This window comes from Plectropomus leopardus, chromosome 9 (assembly GCF_026936395.1).
Source record: "Plectropomus leopardus strain MGB_pleo_1.0 chromosome 9, ASM2693639v1, whole genome shotgun sequence".
Taxonomy (NCBI): Eukaryota; Metazoa; Chordata; class Actinopteri; order Perciformes; family Serranidae; genus Plectropomus; species Plectropomus leopardus.
In genome coordinates this window covers 36,820,435-36,839,975 of record NC_142184.1, presented here as the reverse complement: position 1 = coordinate 36,839,975, position 19,541 = coordinate 36,820,435, and the positions used below count along the sequence as shown (strand labels likewise).

General features: G+C 39.0%; 1 protein-coding gene across 2 annotated transcripts; it reads left to right on the top strand.

The window, feature by feature from the left end:
* The first annotated feature begins 2,215 nt into the window (after positions 1-2,215).
* LOC121947309 (polyhomeotic-like protein 2) lies at positions 2,216-17,598 on the top strand. Of its 2 annotated transcripts, none has more exons than XM_042492295.2 (7): positions 2,216-2,559; positions 5,211-5,373; positions 7,817-7,895; positions 8,754-8,865; positions 9,260-9,386; positions 10,715-10,937; positions 12,842-17,598. In XM_042492295.2, exons 2-7 carry the CDS (start codon positions 5,236-5,238, stop codon positions 12,994-12,996), a joined length of 834 nt encoding a protein of 277 aa, XP_042348229.1. In that variant the 5' UTR covers positions 2,216-2,559; positions 5,211-5,235; the 3' UTR covers positions 12,997-17,598. The 2 variants fall into 2 exon arrangements, with proteins under 2 accessions (XP_042348229.1, XP_087938801.1); XM_088082675.1 differs by lacking the exon at positions 2,216-2,559 and adding an exon at positions 4,602-4,856.
* Positions 17,599-19,541: the final 1,943 nt, after the last annotated feature.

Genomic DNA, 19,541 nt, shown 5'->3' with positions numbered 1-19,541 from the left:
CTTTATTTTTGTCACTTTATATTGCAATAATGTCAACCACATTTACACATCTATCTACACAATCCACATATACAAGTCCAATATAAGACAAACTCTCAGGACTGCATTTTTTCAGCAGTGTAATATTGCAAAAATTAGGCACGTCCTGTCTCAAAAAGATGCAGAAAAATTGGTACATGCATTTGTTACTTCTTGTCTGGATCATTGTAATTCCTTATTGTCTGGTTGCCCCAACAAGTCTCTTAAGACTCTCCAGCTGGTCCAGATTGCTGTGGCAAGCGTACTTATGGGAACCAAGAAAAGAGATCATATTTCTCCTGCTTCAGCTTCTTTGCACTGGCTCCCTGTAAAATCCAGAACTGAGTTCTAAAATCCTGCTCCCCACTTAAAGCCCTAAATGGTCAGACTCCATCATATCTTATTTGGCTCACCCTATTGGCCATCTGTAGCACTGCGCTCCGAGAATGCAGGATTACTTATGATTCCTAAAGACTCCAAAGGCAGAATGGAAACCAGAGACTTCAGCTATCAGGCTCCTCGTTTGTGGAACCATCTTGTTTCAGACTCTTAAGAGTAGACTTAAAGAGTTCCTCTTTGATAAAGCTGATAGATAGGACTGGCTCAGGCTTGTCTTGAACCAGCCCTTAGTTAGGCTGATAGCTCTTGTAGGGGACTTCCTATGATGCACTGAGCTCCTCTCTCCATCTCTCTCTTGGTCTGTAAACATTCATGTCCTATCACTTACTCTGCTTCTTCTCTGGAGCAGGATGGTGGGTCGAGGTTGCACTGATGCTGTGGTGCTGCCCAACATCTACTACTACTGCTACTATTATTAGTCATACTTCTACCATTACACATATAATTATTATTATCACATACATATTCTATGATATATGCATGTTACATACATATTATTAATAACCACCCTAAGTAATATTTCTGTTACTACTGCTGTAGTTATTATTGGCATAAACGTTGTTGCTGTGCATCTCTCTCTCTCTGTCCCGTTCTTTTGTAGCCTATCATTTGTTCATATGGATTACTGTAATTTTGTTATGTTGGTCTGTGTTGGACACACAACATCTATTGCACACGAGGTGGCGGATGTTGTATGCTGTAGGGCCCTCTGAGGCAAATCGTGATCCGCGATTATGGGCTTTTTAAATAAAATTGATTTAACTTGACTTGTATTGGTCCAATTTTTCATTTGGCAGCTGAGTTGACCTGTGTCCACAGTGTGCACCTGTGTAGTCTGTTTCCGACACAGAGCCTTGGCAGTACTCTATTAAAAAGCTCCTCCCATTGGATGCTGCCAATCAGCTAATCTGAGTTTGTTGTGTTGCTCTAACTGCACTGCTGCCCCATTCACCAGCAGCGTTTGGTCTACTACTAAAACCGAGTAAAGTTTGCCACCGTCCATAGCTGCTATTATACTACATCGGTAACACTTCAGAATAAATGTTGGAAACTGGACAGGAAATAAGGATCTGTGTAAATTTCAGGAAATGTAGACAAGGTACTGGCTTTATCCGGAGCTTTCAGCTGTTTTTTTTTTTTGTTTTTTTTTGGGAGGGGTTTTTGACTTTCTTTATTGACTAAGCTAATCAGTTACAGAACAAAGCATACGGAATCATAGACAGAAGGACGAAACAAACAAAAAACAGATCAACTACAGACCTACATAAAATGAAAAGACAAAAACTAAAAGCAAACAAAAAATACAATCACATCTCATAATACCAGGGTTTGTGTTACATACATCATATTATAATCATTTAGTAACTTAAATGTCTTTTGTTCATAACCTTATCTAACGGGGCGCTATATTGCTGAGAGTCGTGAATACAGTGCATTTTTCCTATGAATATGAAACTTTCCAAAAATAATAAAAGGTTGTATTTGGTCCAGTTTGTTATTTTAAATAATATTTCGATTAAAGTATAACACATCAAATGCATTTTATATACATCTTAAACTTCTTCTGTTAGACAGCAGCATTAGTGGAGATGTCAGCTGTATGGCACAGTCTTCCACAACAGATGGAACTGCGTGAATGTTCGTTTCTGACATAAATACAGTTGTCTGACCAAAAAAAGTCAGGTTTCTTGTATCTATCTTATCTGTAAGTGGATCTTTTGGTCAAATAGTTTCTAATGTATGATGTATAAACATATACAGGCTTTAATTTGGAAGTTTGTTGCCGGAAGTTCTCCATGTCAGTCTCTGTGGCTTGGCCAGTGAACACGCGCGTGCTCTGAGAGGATTGTTGTGTGCGGGTCGAATAAGGAGAAAGCGAAACATAGTGAGGATATGAATCACTTGCTAAGTTTGCGTGTCCTCTTGTAACGGGAGGCTTTGCGGCTCATTCGGTCGGTATAACGTTTGTCGGTGTCGGTAGTGGCGGACTGGCTCGTCGCCGTTCCGGCGGAGGGAGTGAGTAAATGAAAGCGTTGTTTGGAGCTGTTGGACAAAGAGCTTTTCTTCCCTCTGACGTTACCATTGTTGCCGAGCGGAGCGCCTGTTTTCTAACTCCCTCAGAGGGACTTTCGGACTGTAAAAGTAAGCCAACTACTCCCAAGTTTTCTGTTTTTGGAACGGGGCATGGAAACGTTGGCTTTAATACTTTGTAGTTTAATTCATTCACATATTCAACTAGCTGCTGTAACGACAGGGCTACACTGATGAACGTTAAGGCTAGCTGTAAGTTTACAACAGTGATTTAGCTGTTACCTAAGGTGTTGAATGGGTTTGGTGTCCGTAAATTTCAGTTAAATCTCATTTGCGCAGTTTAAATGAGAACAAGGAAAGCGAGAAAGGCTTTCTTTACGTTACCGAGTTTGGCTTTAACTTGCTCATCAACGCCCTGTAAGTAAAGTCATATTCTTCACAGCCAGCCAGCTTGATCATACCCTATGTTGCTAATAGTAATAACATTACAGAATCGTGTGTAATGTAGCTATTAAATCAGGCTTTTTTGCTTAGATAATATTCACAACTTGATATTTAATGAGTGATTTTCCACATCAACAATGTCCACACTAATCACACACTGTGATCCTGTCTCAGAGTCAGAATCAGGGGACATTTGTGTAGGGTTTGGGGTTGCAGCGGTATACCGGTTTCATATACCGTGATGTGAAAATGTATATTTATCATATTTGTACATTTGCTTATCTAATTTATTGAAGAAAGTGTAACTGCTCAGAGATCCTCACCTATATATATATATATTTTTTAGCTATTTTCAAAAGTGAAACTTTTAACTCATACTTTGATTTAAAAAAAAGTTTCAGTTTAAAGTATAGTTATAAAATGTTTGTTGAGACAAAAAAAAACTTGTTTTCATTCTTTTAAGAGTGTTTTTGAGTGATAATAGTAATAATTCTGCTGTAGGCTACAGTGACATTGTGAAGCTGTCATATTTTCAGACTGTTATCATGCAGTGAAAATCTTATACTTTTGCAAACCTAGTGTTCACATTCAAGAAATTTGACTCATTCATTGCAAAAATGCTTGTACAGACATAGACATACAGCTAAAACAAGAATGACAAATCAAAACAAAAAGGTACAAAATAGACAGCACTATTGTGTACACATATGTGATCCTGTTTGGAGAGACTCAGTACGTTTACCTACACTGCTAAGTGGAGCTACAGTTATAGCTCGATTAGGTAATTTAGTTTGACAACTGTCCATGTCCCAGTATACAAGCACTGCGGAACAATCCGTTTATTGACAGAAGCATGTCCGACTCCACAATGTTAGATGGAGATATGCCCTCTCTCAGCTAGTTGCAATTGGCCCTTCTGCTGGTCGACCTATTATGTCACATACCAAACAAGTTAGCAAACAGGTTGCATTTCTGTGTCTCTTCATCTGTCCATAAGTGGCTGGTTCTTGCTCTAGCACTCTCCATGTTGATACCTATGTCTTTTGTTTTCTTCCCTTCTTCTTTTGTTTTTATCTGCTTTCTTCTACAAATTTATACTGTTTGACTTCCCAGTCAAAGCCCAGTGCGGGGACCTAGGCCCTGGCCAGTTAGGGTCCGATTGAGGCATATAAATGAAAGAGTATATCGACCATCAACTGCATTATTTAGGTATTTTAGTCGGACTTTGAGAAATTTGACTTGGTACAATTTCAGTTGGACTAACAAGATAACATGTATTTTAAAAGTCCATTTTATGGCAGACTTACGCAATAATTAAACTTTTTCTAACATTATGTAAATGTACTGAGTGTCACACCAGACTGCATTCTGAGATCTGGTAATTTGGGGTTGTCTTGCTCATCAGAAGTCATAAAATACAACTCAAAACAGAGTATGGCATATTGGTAGCCTGCTGTTTACATCAGCAGTCCTTAAATCTCCCTGTTGAATTGGATCTCCATGTATACCACTAAGTGCAAGAAGACTGTTGAAAAAGTAAAGTTAACAGATTACACAAGAGGAAAAAATTCTAAATATTAGTTGACTGTAGGCTATCTATACCAAATTCAGAAGTGGTTCTTAAGAAGTCAAAACAACATCTGTTGTAGCGACTTCAGAGAACAAAGGAGTCGCTGAGAGGTTGACGGGGGGCCTGGTACTTTGGATGACACGCTTGACACACTTCACTGAGATCCGAAAATCGTTTAACTGTTTATTAACAAAAGAGGTTCAAGTCATACCAATGTATTAACCCATAACCAAAACAATAAAAGATAACAGGAAACAGCCAGTATGGTATAAACATAAGTGTATGTGAAAGCGGTCAACAAAAAAATACGGCGACCCAGCTCACCCCCTCTCTCTCTCTCTCATATGCTGCAAAGGTGAGCTGGCTATATCATCTTGTCTCCGCCCATAATCAGGTGACTCACTTATCCCCTCACTCAATATAGTAAAAGAAATAAGCCAATAAATAAATCGTATAATAAGCAAAACTAAACACATAAAAAAAAATGTAACTTATGGCCTACAAAATATACCAGAACAAATTCATCCATGGCTCCTACATACATCTGTCACATGTCAAGCTAAACGAAACATGGTACTTTTGCCAAAACATTGGTCCACATTTAGGGAATTCTTAATCATTTTAATTCCCATGTCCGTATAATTTGAGTGTTGCATTCTTTGTGTATTTGAACAGCAGCTATTAGGGCTCAGGCCCAGGTCCACGTGGCAAGCGCTTGTTGAGTTTGCTCTGCCTCTTCTGTTGACAGGTGAGGGGCAGCCTGTGCTCCAGTCATGACCTCTGGGAATGGGAACACTAACAGCAGCCAACATAATGGAGAGAGCAAACCAGCCCAGGCCCTAGTCAAGTCCCACATCCTCACCCATCTGATAGAAGGCTTTGTTATTCAGGAGGGTGCTGAGCCTTTCCCTGTAAGTACTACAGCTCTGCAGGAGTCAGTGATCACTGCATGACAGAAATGGTCATCAGACACCTGGGAGTTGCTGTCAAAAAAACTGGCCAGTTGACAGGAAATGAATAACAGTTTAGTGGTTTGTTTTCAACCTGTCTGATCAGCTGACTGCTCATGTTTCTTGGCCTGCTGTTAGTGTTGTCACAAGGCAGGTTTCCATTACAGATTTGTGCTAAACTTAAGCAATATTTTTGAAATGTCAATAAAACACAATTGCGAGATGATGGTTTCCATTAAGTGATATTCTGACACTTCTCCTCTGGTGATAACTTTCCAGTAACCATGGTGATGGATGATCAAACATTAGCAGCTTTATTTCTATTGCAGCCACGACACTAGCTGCCATTATTTCAAATCCAAGGTCATGTAGGCGTGTTATGAAGCTGTAATCGAAAGGCAAGCTCCTTATATATTGGAGCAGACACGTATGAGGGATTTCTGGGAGGTGATAGTCCACGATTTCACAGGAATTGTGGATTCAAAACTTCTGCTCAACTTTTGAAGAGTTATGTGATGCAATAACAGCTCTGGTAGTTCCTGCTACATCACGAGGGGGCCAGTTCCTAGCGATAAGCACATAGACATAACATCATACGACCTTGAAATGACAAAAAAGTGTTTCCATTGCAGTTTTGCCAAATATGGCTTTTTGGAATTGCCTGAAATAAAACCTCATACAAGCCGCTAACTTTTTTGTTATAAATGGGAGGTTTTCTTTCCGTAATTGGTTGGTTTCCATTAGACATATTTTATATTCATAAATTCAATTTGTGCAATTTAAGGGGTTAATGGAAACCCACTTACAGTCATATGTAAGCTAGTGACTTGTTGAGTGCAGTGTTATTACTATAAAAGGAAGTGTGAGGAACCATGAAAATTAGTCAAAGTGATCTGATAATGACTCCATCATTTTTAGAGACATGATTTTCTGCATAAATGAATGCAAAGCAGACAGGCTGAGGTGAAACAGAAGATGGAAAACTCGTAAACTGAAAATCACACTGCAGTGCGTTTATCGTTATTTATTTATTCTCCAGTATAATTATGTATTAAAACAATCAGAAAGTGAACTTTTCTCTCACGAATGTATCTGCCCTGATAGTTTCTGACCATCAGGAAGATCACAACTCTGATTTTAAAAGGGATGAGGGATGATAACTTGTAAAACGAGTATCTGGTGCGGATAATGTACTTTTAATTAGCATGAGTATCACCCTGAGAAAAACGTTTCAATATCCATGCCTGAGATAAAGGAAAATAGATAATCAAAATGCAAATTTGGTAGCACGCACACACACACAAAATCTCACTATGATCACAGATGCATGATGGAGCAATGCCTCGACCTCGGTGTGTAGAAAACATCCAAAGTCAGCTGAGTTGGTTAGAGAACTTGGCTCAAACAGGTGGTGGTGCAGTCCCAGGTTACGACTGTCAGGGCCTCTTTTTTCCCTCCATCAGGTTACTATGTGGTTTAAAAGTTATCCAGCATCGTGCTTTTGAGAGTAGAGTAACAAGGCTGACACTATGTCCGTGTTAGATCACCTACACGGGCTGTGTCTGCATAATCACCCAGCTTCACTTTTTTGCTTTAAGTATATTAGGCCTGTTATTCTATTTTCATTTAAATTTGTCAATATGGTTGACCTGACACCATTTTCTCTGGCTCATAAAAATAAATAATAGTGTAAGAAATATTACAAATTTGGGTGTGGTTGTGTAACCCCACAACTCTCAGGTGGGGTCGGGGCTTTATAAAATGAACGGGTGTCAGACCATAAGCATCAACATGCAAAAGCACAGCGCAGAAAAAACACAAATACAATGAGGTAACACGCCAAATGAGAGTGAATTTAGGGGTCGGCTTTTTCTTTCACTTTTGGGGGTCAGCTTGTTTACCAACAGCAACCAGTAATCCTGCATAGTATACCTCTAGCAAGAGTGAAACAGAACCATAGAATTTCTTGACCACCTGTCGCGTTTAGTTTCAAAATTTAGGGATGCCCTCACCCCCACCCCTTTCTCTCCAGGCCTCCTGGCATTCTCTTCTGCCATCAGTCAAATCCGTTTTTTTAAACTATCTTTTTATCTGTTCACTTCAGTACTAGACTTTCATCCGGTTTGCCTTATGCAGGTCTCGTACTGAAATGTTGCATTAAAAATAATAACTTTTGCGAGTTAGACAGTGAGGGGAGTTTTTTTCTCTAAGTTGTGTTCTGCTTGCCCCTCTCCTACGCACCTGATTGAAAATAGATTTGCAAAGTTTTCTTTTGTTCCATCCTCAACTATACTATTCAAGGAGAAGCCAGAGCATGCATGGGCATCTTGTTTTTATTGTGTTTTGTGACTAATTTCAGTCTTTATCAGCCGACATAATGAAGTCTGTTATTTTCTAAATGCAGGTGGAACGTCCGTCTTTCTCAATTGAGAGCCTAAGGAGACACACGTCAGACTCTAAGATGGACGGCCTCTCACCAAAGGGTAAAGTTGTGTAGACCAGCTCTCAGCAGCACTGTTCCATTGTTTCTTCCTCAGAGTATATACCTCAAATGTGATAGAATATACAAAACATTATGTTGTCACAGGGCTGCACTTTCTCTCAGTATCAACATATTTCACATGATCTGGTTGGTTCATCATGCTGAATTGCATTATGATAATAATAATTGGACATTTAATCTTCAAACTGATTAACTTTATTTCTTTTTTTGTAAATAGTCACTTATTCTGAATTGGATGCTGCAACAAGTTCCAAAAAAGTTAGGACAGGAGCATGTTTACACAGTGTGACATCATACACGCACACGCACACGCACACGCACACACACACACACACACACATACATACATATATATATATAAACTCACACTTTAACTGGAGTATGAGATTGTTTCTTGCCAGACAGCTAGTTTGCATACGTCACCCACCAGTAGGAGCGTTTTATTGTTTTTTTGCAGTGCATTCTGGTAATTATAGGTTGTCTTGAATGAAAGTGTCCTTATTCTCTGTTTTCTCTGCTCAGGTAGGACCACTTCCAAAAGTATTTGCCTCTTTCTACTGCAGAGACAGAACTGTTTAATTAAAAGACCATCTGTCTTGCAGTGAAATGCTTCATTAAATAATTATAATTTTCATTCAATTCTGATATACTTATCTTCAAACATCCACTATCCAACCCACATTTTTTTTTACCAGAACCAAACCTTGAAATAAAATTAAGACAAAGTATCGCCCTCGAATCACCTGTATGTGCTTGTGGCTTGCAGGTACTCGACCTGATGCATGCCTCTGCTGTTTGTCTTTGTCCAGCTGACTGAATTCATTGTGTGCTCCCTCAGAGTTTAAGGCCCAGCAGGAGCCCATGCTGACCTGTGAGCTGTGTGGCAGGATGGATTTTGCCTACGTCTTCAAAAGGTCCAAGAGGTTCTGTTCTACAGTGTGCGCCAAACGGTGAGGCAAGACAGGAGGACAGTACTGTCCCTTAGTCTTCTTCATTTCTTCAGTGTAAAAAGTTACATTTAGAACCTTTAAATATATATCTGGCAGCTGTCAGACACTCACTGCTGGTGCGCCCCAAAAATGTTATACATTCACACACTCTGATTGTGACTCACATATGCAGTGAAATGCTGCACTGTGCAGCCAGACTGTGAGCTTTGGTTTGGCACAGACAGACACCTTACAGAGCAGCTGTAAATACATGATGTACATATCAGGAGCTTACTGATGTAATATCCCATCAGGCTGTGCAAATAAACAGTAATAAAGATGAACTAGCTAATATTCACCATCAGGCTGACGTCTTTACGATGAGTTCCAGCTCACTTTGTTTACTGTTTTGCAGCTACAATGTGGGATGCACAAAGAGAATGGGTCTCTTTCCAAACCGCAAAACCACCCTGGAGAACATGAAGAAACAGAGAGCACTGAATGAAAACCACAAAAACTGCAGTTTAGAGTCTAAAAAGAAGGTGAGAAAACTGAGCTTTTGACTTTTCATTTTCAGGATTTCAGTATGTTAGATGCAAATACAATTTCAACAGGAACTAAACACCCCACTTCTGACTTCTGTGCCTCCTCCCTGGAAGGCGAAAAACTATTCAACCAGGGAGAGTGGCTAAGGATACGTCCACATTACTCCATATTAATTTAATATGCCTCAGAATTGCTACATATCAGCCTGACATCCTTATTAACCTTCATTTTTAGCAGCCCTAAAACGGAGAAGTTTGAAAACACATCCTCTTATTTCAAAAACTCCAGTGCTGCATTTTACTGCAGACGGGCAGAAATGGAACAGTTTGGAAATGCTGATGCGGTCACCCGTTTGCTGATTGGTCACGCCCAAGTCAGGAAATGAGCCTCGACTACCCGGCGTTATTTTTACATAGATAACGAATTACAGGCATTGCTGACTTTGTCTCTGCTAGCAGCTGTTGTGCGGTTAAATTTTGCATCTAATCATTGCTTGTAGCAATGATTCTTGTTTACACCAGCTCACGCATGCGCAGTGTACCTGAATGGCCATGTGATGTGCATTTTAGGGCATGTCTGTATGGATGGAGATTAAAGCTGCAACACTGGTAAAATGTTTATATGGACAGAGATTGTTTTTGTTTGAGTCCATCTTAAATTTAAAGCAGAGTAATGTGGCTGTAGCCAGTCACTCCTCCATCGGGCCTCAATTTGCGCTTACAATCTTTTAACGGCACAACAAAAAATCCATACACATAGGTTTTCAACTAAAAAAAGTGATTTGGGGGTTGAGTTACTCTTGAAGTCTTGGCTCCTCTCGACTTAGGCCACATTTAGACGAAAACAGCCCTACTAAAAACGGAAAAGTCTTTCCGTCATGTTTTTAAAACATATTATGATGTCATTGATAACATGATAACACTGAATAATAACATTGTGAGAAAGATCCTCGTGTACATGGATCCACAAAAACAACCAAAAACGCAGTAACCAGGTCAGTAGTTAGCAGTGTAACGTTGTGATGACACACCACAGATGAACACCACTTGCATGTGTGAAGTGCAGCCATGATGTCACTGCTCTCACAGGATCCATGCTTTGCCAGTTTACAGGGCAACAAAAGAGGTGTTTTCAAAAGATTACTCTGGAACCCGGTTTCAAAAGTTTGTGTTTTCATGGCGAAAACACCGTTGTCATGTAAACGAAAGGCCAAACCACAACAAAAGTTTAATGTTTCATGCAAGAACCGTTACCATATCAACAGCTCCTTAGTCTTTGATAGAAGTGTAATATTGAAACCTGTCTGACTGCTTCCTGTGTGCAGAAGCCCTCTGCCTCTGCTGCTGCTGCTGCTGCTGCTGCTGCATCTCTGTCCACTGGTCAGTCACTTCACCCTGCACAGGGGGAGTCCAGCCAATGTTCAGACTTGTCTGGCTACAAAAGACCTCCATCCCCCCCGTCGGCCATGCAGCCCCACACCTTCCTGCCCAGTGACCCCGGCCAGTGGAAGATAGAGGACGTCTACGAGTTCATCTCCTCTCTGCCAGGTGGGCGCTGCCTCAGCTCCTCCGGGATTTTATTTGTTCATATCCAGATGTTGTGCAGATTGTTGCTTCAACATAGGCCCCTGGTTGAATTGGTTGGACACTGCTGTATCATGTTTATCACCTTTGAAGACACTGAAAACTTGTTTTCAGTGTTTCACTGTAAGCAGTGAATACACTATTTTCTGCCAGAATTCAGTTTTATTTTATTTATTTATTTACTCATGTTGTTCATCAGGTTAAAAATGTTTGAAAAGATGAAACCACACCTATATTTATACATGATGAACACCAACAGGCTGAGTATAGTTACCAAGTGACAATCAACAATTCAAAAAATGACATAGCAAATACACAGAAAAAGTTCATTGGGAGAGAAAAAATGTGATGTCAAGGCCAAAGTACAAAATGATTGATGAAAACATTGTATTCAAGATTCCTTGTTTTGAAATTAATCTTTATATCAAAATACTTTATACTGAAATCCATCATCAGTTTACATCACCTATATTCAAAGTTGTATAAAATTGAGATTAAGGGAGAACTGAAGTATTCTCCAATACATGAAACAGACACCTAAAAAACAAATTAAATTCCATTAAAGGAAAATGGACAAATTCCAATAATTAATTAATAATTCCAATAAAGGAACAAAAATCCCACGAGGAAAGACACTCACCTGTTATATTAACAAACAACCCTGTTATATTAATAAACAAATTTACACAATTTGTGTGTCAGAGCCGAGAACACATACAAAAGCCATTACAATAACACCATAATAATTTAATTTAGAAGAAATGTTTAATCTCATCCTCTTGATTTTAACCTCTGGGTGTCAGAGTTCGGAGGGTGAAGATATAGAAACTCTCTAACTCTGGAGTCAGAGAGGATTCAAATCTCCTCCTCTAACGTGCTGGATGTCAGTGTACCTCAGAGCGGCCACAGGGCGATCAGCCTCTCTGAAATGCACCACCAGGTTACACTAAATCACATAGCTTGTGGAGCAGGATATGATGCTTTTTATTTTCAGGGTTTTGCCTGTTAACGGGTTGGTGTATGTGGTAGGGGTCAACCGATATTGGTTTTTCAGGGCCAATACTGATTATTAGTAGTTAATGAGACAGATAAACAATATTTGGAACCAATATGCATTTACAATAAAAATGAAAATCTTTCTTTCAGTATTTAGAATTTGAAATATAACAATATAACAAACTCCAACACAAAACTCTGTATATGCCTTTAGCGAATGTTTAATCAAAACTGAAATGTTCAACATCATAAATGGCAAGCTCCCAGCAACTTTTTTTTATAATTTTAAGCAAAAATTTAAATAAAAATAGAAATAGCTCTCTGTGGTTTTACAAAGTAAAAGTTCCTCCCTTATCACACTCTTTGCAATTTTAAATTGATTCATTTTATTGGCAATGATTAAAATAAAACACCCTTACAGATAATCGGCAAAATGCTAAATATCAGCCCCAATAATTGGCCAGGCCGATAATCTGTCGACCTCTAGTATGTGCTACACTTATATGTAAAATTACACTGAGAGCATGAACCACCCCAACACTGTTTCCAGGCCAGTCAATCAGATCTAAACAGAGTTTGTAGTGCACTCTTAATATCAAAGTATTTAATTCTCCAAAACAATCCTTTACTCATGAGAAAATAGCTGTTTCTTGTAAAGCAGCATTTCTGATGGATCGCAGACGTTTTTTCTTCCTTTCTCTTATAAAAAAATGCAGTAAATGAAGATGCTGTGCCTACATACAAATACAGAGAACTCTAATACCAACCATGTAAAGAGGTGACAAATGAGTGCAGTAAGCCGTCCTGGTGGTTATCATGAGACATGAGTGCAGCACTCTGCAGAGCTGACTGATGTTGCTCTGTGTCTGCAGGGTGTCTGGAGATCGCTGAGGAGTTCCGTTCTCAGGAGATCGATGGACAGGCCCTGCTGCTGCTCAAGGAGGACCATCTCATGGGAACCATGAACATCAAACTTGGCCCTGCGCTCAAGATCTTTGCCCAAATAAGCACGCTCAAAGACTCGTAGCCCACCCCACCCTCCACAGACTGCTGTCAGAGGAGGCTCGGCTGTGATGGACACACACCATGTGCTCAGGATCCCACATGGTGACCAACATGTGAGTTGAGTTCAGGTTCTGAGCCAGAATAGTTTGCTGGACTTTTTTTCCTGTTGAAGACGAGGACATCAGCTGGAACTGTCCCACTCACCTTTTACACTGGTAACTTTACTCTGGCACTGCTTTAGGAAAACTGCAGCCCATAGTTTGACCAGACTGTCCTGTTAGGTAGGCTGTGTTGGGAAAAGTGTTTCTTTGAGAACATGTTGTTTTCATAATTTATGACTGTTGGGTTCCTGCAGGGGAGCTTGAAGGTTAGCTGTTGATTTGTTGTAGCGTTTCTCACAGGAGGATGACTGTGGAGTGTGCTTGCTGTTTCAAATAACAAACCTGCTTGATTACAGGATCAAAGCCATGAGCATCCTGTGCAGACCTAAAGTCAGTTCATACTACCTACATATGAAGGCCCTGCAAAAGACTGAATCAGTCCTAAAACCCAGAAATGGGTTAGCATTTCAGCACCTCCGGTTTCTTCGTCTCAAAGTCAGTGGTTTTTTGAATGAGGTTTTGGTTAGAAGCCTAAAATAAGGTCTGTGGTTAATACAAGCTGAAGAGACTTTCACATTTTGTTCTAATGGAAAACCTTGAAAATCAGACATTTTTTTATGAATATGTCTGAGAGTAGAATAGAATGATAAATTATTTTATGTGCCGTATTGGCTAAATATTTAAACTTAGAAGCCAAGAACAGCCATGATTGCAAATATTCTTCAGTGCACGAAGAGTGGTATTAAATCAGAGTGCTAACAGGCTGCTAAACACCAGTGAAAAGGCGATGCCAGAATGTTTCACTAGACTAGAAAACACATCGTGAGTTGGTCGTTAGCCCAAGTTTTGAGCTGTAATCTGGCAGTAAAAAGCAGCTGTGTGTCTGAGCTTTGCTGTGTTCTGCGCTCTGTAGATTGTCCTGCTGTGTTGTCCTTAGCATATCACATGCCTAAATAATTATAACCAGTTAATTATTAATACATTAATTTTAGGTCCTGATAGTATGTTTGCTTCATTAGGAATTTGCAAGATTCTCTTATAACATCCTTGAAAATAAAAGTGAGTGCTTGAAAAAGTACTTGAAAGCCCTTGAATTTGACTTGCCCGTGTGCATACAAACTCTGTAACAAGTGGCTAAATGAGAGACTACAGAACGTCGTCACCCCGAGCCACGCTAAACTCCGTCCTACAGCCTCGTTGTGGAGGGAATGTGGAGTTATAGGACCATAGTGTAGTTAGCTTATAGCCTAATGTTAACTTTTCACTTCTGGTGATTGGATTTAGCCTTCAAAAATCCTGAAAGTGCTGTTCATTTGTGAAGATTACCTTGCTGAGCAAAATGTGTCTGTATGTGTGTTTGCCACAGAGCTTTTTTTTTGTAATAATCTAACATCCATTGCAAAAACCCAGAGGCTTTTTGATGAGGGAACCAGGACAAAGCTAACTGCATCAGCCTAAAGTAAAAACTCATCCCTGGGGCCCTCTATGCTTTCTCCTTGAACTCAAGACATTTCAGTCACTGAGCAGAACCTAAAATTCAGTACAGGAAGAATTTTGAAAATCTTAAATTAGTTGATTGTAGCTATCTTTTGAGCAACTTTTTAAAAAATGGCAGCAGGAAGGTACATGAGAAAAATCATGATGCTACTCTAACTTAGAACGGTCTCTTCCATTAAAATGAATACAAACCATCTCAAATTAAAGATCAAAGGTGTGAAACACAGGAGAAGGATGGAATATAAATTTGATCTATCATCTAACCGGAACCTAGCCCCCCCGCAGTGCACTGAAACCACACCAGATGATACAAATTGATGCAAAACAGACGCTGTTGCTCGAACTACAGGCTGTTCTTCTGCATTCTACACTTAGAGACAGACAGAGACAGAGGTTTCGAGGAGTCTGTTTCTAGATTCACTTCTATACTTTCTCAGTCTTTGTCTCGCTCTCTATCTCTGTCTCTTTCTCTTTCTCTGTCTCTCTTTAGATCAAACCAAAAAACTATGCAGTACTGATTTAATATAACCAAGACTGTGTCACTGCACTGCCTATTTCTCACCTCAGATGTTTTTAGAATCCTATTTTAAGTGCCCTGTTTAGCTTTAATAGCAAGAGTTTGTGAACAGTGAGTGGGCACCATACTGCTTCCTGCAAACAAGTCCAAAAAAAAAAAGATCAGACTGTAAAAATAGATCAAACAGTAATCTTTGATTGTACACAATTGTTTCCATTTCAGTGGAAGAGATTTCTCTTGGTGATGCCATCAGATTGAGTTGACTAGAGTTTAGTTGTTTTGTGACTTCATGTACCATAAATCCAGAATGTGTGCTTGGTCTTTGAATTGGAGGACTGGGAGCAGCAGGACAGTTCCGGCCTAACATCATCAGAAGGTCTAGAGAAAAGCCATCCAACAACTCAAAAGCTATCTAATGACACTGACACAGAGTGATGCAGGAATGAGTCCAGGTTCCCTCGTCTCACAGTTGATGTGTTTTTGGCCAGAAGTCTGAAATAAGGCCTGTGGTTAACACAAGCTGAAGAAACTTTCATGTTTTGTTCTACTACATAAAATACATCAGTAAATAGCCCCCTGTGAACTCTGAAGCTTTTATGTGTTGTTGAAGTCATACAACTGTGATGTCAACATCAGCTTTTTACTTCTGGTGATTGAATTTACACTTCAAAAATCCTGAAAGTAGTGTTCATTAGTGAAGATTATCCTGCTGAACAAAATGTATAAGTATCATAAATGTTTGTTTGCCACAGAGCTTATTTTCTGCAATGATGCAAAATCCAATGGAAAAACCCCAGAGGCTTTTTGTCAAGGTTACCAGGGCATTGTTAACTCTATGTTGGACTACAAAAAAGAAAAAAGAAACCCTGCCATCCCTGCCTCACTCTGTTGTGGCTTATTATTTATTGTTCAACAACCATTAATGAGGTCCAGACCAGTTCTGTGTGTAAACAAGACAGATTTGAAGTAAGTGGATGACTTTTTCACTCGTTACAGTCCATTATTATCTCTGTTTCCAGTCCTTATGCCAAGCAAACTAAACATGTCCTGGGCCTGTCTCTGCTGAACACAGAGAGGAAGCCCAGGAGGAAATTTCAAAATAAAAACTAACCCTGATACCACTGTACACAAGAATTTTCCCTCAATATCAGACCACTCACAAAACACCTTGATTGAATGGCCAGTTGCTTAGTTGTGATAATTTAAGATCCACCGGCCTGAAAACAGATACTGATGACTTTAGGTTTTGGAAATCATAGCACTGACTCAATTAAGCTCATGTTTTCAGGTAGAGGCTGATCGATACTTCTGTGTCACAGTGTCTCTGTACAGGGGCTGGACAGGACAACATCAACACATCTCTAATGGAACGTAACGCAGCGTAATTTTCTCTTCACTGATGGAGTAGTTAGCAGGAATGTTGGCCCACATTTCATTAGATGATTGAGTTCTGTCAGTTTTGTCCAATAGGTATCTGCTAAGGCTAGCAGTATTCTCTCCTACATGTTTCTTGTTGAGAAAAGCTTTTTTTTCATGTAGTAAAGCCATTTTTATGCAGACGTTGTGTTCACCCTCACTGATGCAGCTTTGTATCAAACTGTGGAGGAGAATGAATGCAAACATGAAATTTCTCATGTTCAACTGTAGGCTTGGGTGGTATGTAATATTTCATGCCTTCATACCTTTCTGAAATTTCACTGGGGTACACAGTATATGACGGTATAAGTGTGAGGCACTAACTGTCCCCCTAATAAATACACAATAGCAAAAACGTGAAGAAAAGTAATATTCTCACACCTATTTTCCTTATTATTCACTCATTCAAACTCAACAGAAACAAAATAGAACTCACTTGTATGTCTTGGTTACTCTTGTTAAATAATCTAGTTAGTAAGTCTACTGTTTCACCAATCACCAGCTTCGGTTAACATGCTGTTATTCCCCACAGTCTCTCTCTGCCTTCTGGCTGTCGGCTGTTTACAGTCCTGTAACTTCTCCCTCCACCATTAGGCATCGCTGTGTCTTTCAGCTCAGCTGCCTGTTTTACCCATAGAGACCGGGGACTGAGCTCTGGTGGTGTGCGCTGTGCACTACATACAGTGAGTTTAATAGAAAGAGAAGCGCTTATATTTATGATGGTATTGAAAAAATATACCTTCAGGATTTCTAAAAGCCTTGGTATAATGTAATACTGTGATTCCGCCCAAGCCTATTCCACAACACTGCTACTCAGTGATGCAGCAGTGATATTACAGTGATCAGGTAAAGTCTATGCACACAGGAAATAACCGCCATAAGTGCCTATGGTGACACAGTGACACAGAAGTATGATTCAGCCTTTAAAAACTGTGTGAAAGCCTCTGAATATTTTGTATGTCATGGGATTATACTTTTACCAAAGTCAAGTGTCACTGCTGAACTGCTGTCACTAGAAATGTGTTCAAGCCGAGGTGTGCATTTTTCATGATGTCCTGGTTTCTTAGAGATGATATTAAATGTTTGAACAGTTGTTTCCCAAAGGAGCCTGTCTGCTGGACCAAATGCAAACAAGTCTGGAACCTCTCACTTCATTTTCCATTTGCAAGGGCTGATATCAACGGGTTATTAACATTTAACAATGATGCTGGAGTTAGCTGTCCATTCAGCAGTTAAGGGGAGAGTAAAGGTGCATGCTTAATAACTGATCCTCAGCTTTTTGCACCCCCTGAGGTGAAAGCATGTTAGATGTTTAAAGTAAATCTTCAGCGCTGTGTTTATCCCACTTTCACTTTTGTGAAACCTTTATTCTATTTGTGAAAACGCAAAAAAAGGGAGTTTTTCACATGCTGACCACAGTGGACCAGATCTACGTACATTAAAAATGACTACTTAGACGGCTCAAAGTTGGACTAGATTATTCCAGAGAAGCTAAAGATTATTTAAAACACGAAAAACAACAACAACAAAAAAAAAAAACCAAGAAGCACTGTGCACAGCTGTTCCTCTCTCCTGGGTGCCAGCCGGTGCAGAGTAACAATCAACCAAAGAAATGAAAGTTCCAGTTCACAGCAGGATGCTCAGGCTGAAACCTTGATGAATAGTTCACATTAAAAGCAAAAGAAAGAGCGAACTAGGCATTTCGCATATTGCTTCATCACTTTTGCTGACAGGGAATGACGTTCAATGAAATGATTAGATTTTGGTGGTCGAAGGTGAAGGTCACAGCGACATTGCTCATAAAACAATAATTCAAGAATTCATACGCTAATTATGACAAAATTACACACAAATGTCTCAAAGGATATACTGATGAAATGATGGCATTTTATAACTGACATCATTCCTGAGGAACAGAAGGGGACACATTTGGTCAGATACTTGGTGACACTAATCACCATACCTATATACAGTATATACACCATATACACTATATACACACACACACACACATATATATATATATATATATATATATACTATCCAATTACTTTTTTATGATTTTTTTCCCCAACATACTACACTATGACCTTTTTTATTAATTTTAGAACGACATACTATTCTTTGACATTTTTTGACTGACATAATATATTATGGGGTTTTTTCATGACCTTTTGTCCGACATACTATATGATGACATTTTTATGATTTTTTTGATTGACATAGGCTACTATACTATGAAGTTTTATCTTTTTTTGACTGTCATATGATAGTATGATATTTTAATGATTTTTTTGATCGACATACTAAAACATGACCTTTTTAATGAATTTATGAACGACATACTATACTATGACATTTTTATGATTTGCTGATTGACGTACTAGATCCTGCTTGATGCGACCTTCTTGATGTGAGGGTCTAAGGTCAGAGGGATGTCATACGCTGTAAAGCCCTCTGAGGCAAACTGTGATTTGTGATAATGGGCTTTATAAATAAAATTCACTTGACTTTGTTTGACTATAATATGACATTTTTAACCATTTTTGACCAACATACTACAGTATAACATTTTCAGGATTTTTTGCCCGACATATTATGGTATGGCATTTTTTGATTTTTTGAATGTGACATTTCTTTATCATTATTAGAATGACATACTATGCTTTGACGTTTTTATGTTGCTTTGATAGACATACTATCTGGGGTTTTTTCCATAATCTTTTGACCCACATACTATAAGATGACATTTTAGTGTTATTTTATTTAGTTTTATTTATATTTTGACTGAAATACGAAACTATGACATTTTTATGAATTTTTGACCCACATGCTATGCTATGACGTGGTTTTGATTTTTTGACCGACATGCTATGACATTTTTAGGATCTTTTGATTGACATGATATACTGTGAATTTTTTAATGAATTTTTGAAGAACATGCTATTGTATGACAGTTTTATGATATTTTTGAATGATATACTTTGTTATGACATTTTTCTGAATTTTTAAATGAATGCTATACTATGACGTTTT

Bases quoted from the DNA above. Each gene is read 5' to 3' on its own strand.
- LOC121947309 (XM_042492295.2), top strand. From the start codon at position 5,236: ATGACCTCTGGGAATGGGAACACTAACAGCAGCCAACATAATGGAGAG. The intron at 8,866-9,259 runs GTGAGGCAAGAC...ACTGTTTTGCAG, and splicing joins TCTACAGTGTGCGCCAAACG to CTACAATGTGGGATGCACAA. The intron at 10,938-12,841 runs GTGGGCGCTGCC...CTGTGTCTGCAG, and splicing joins GTTCATCTCCTCTCTGCCAG to GGTGTCTGGAGATCGCTGAG.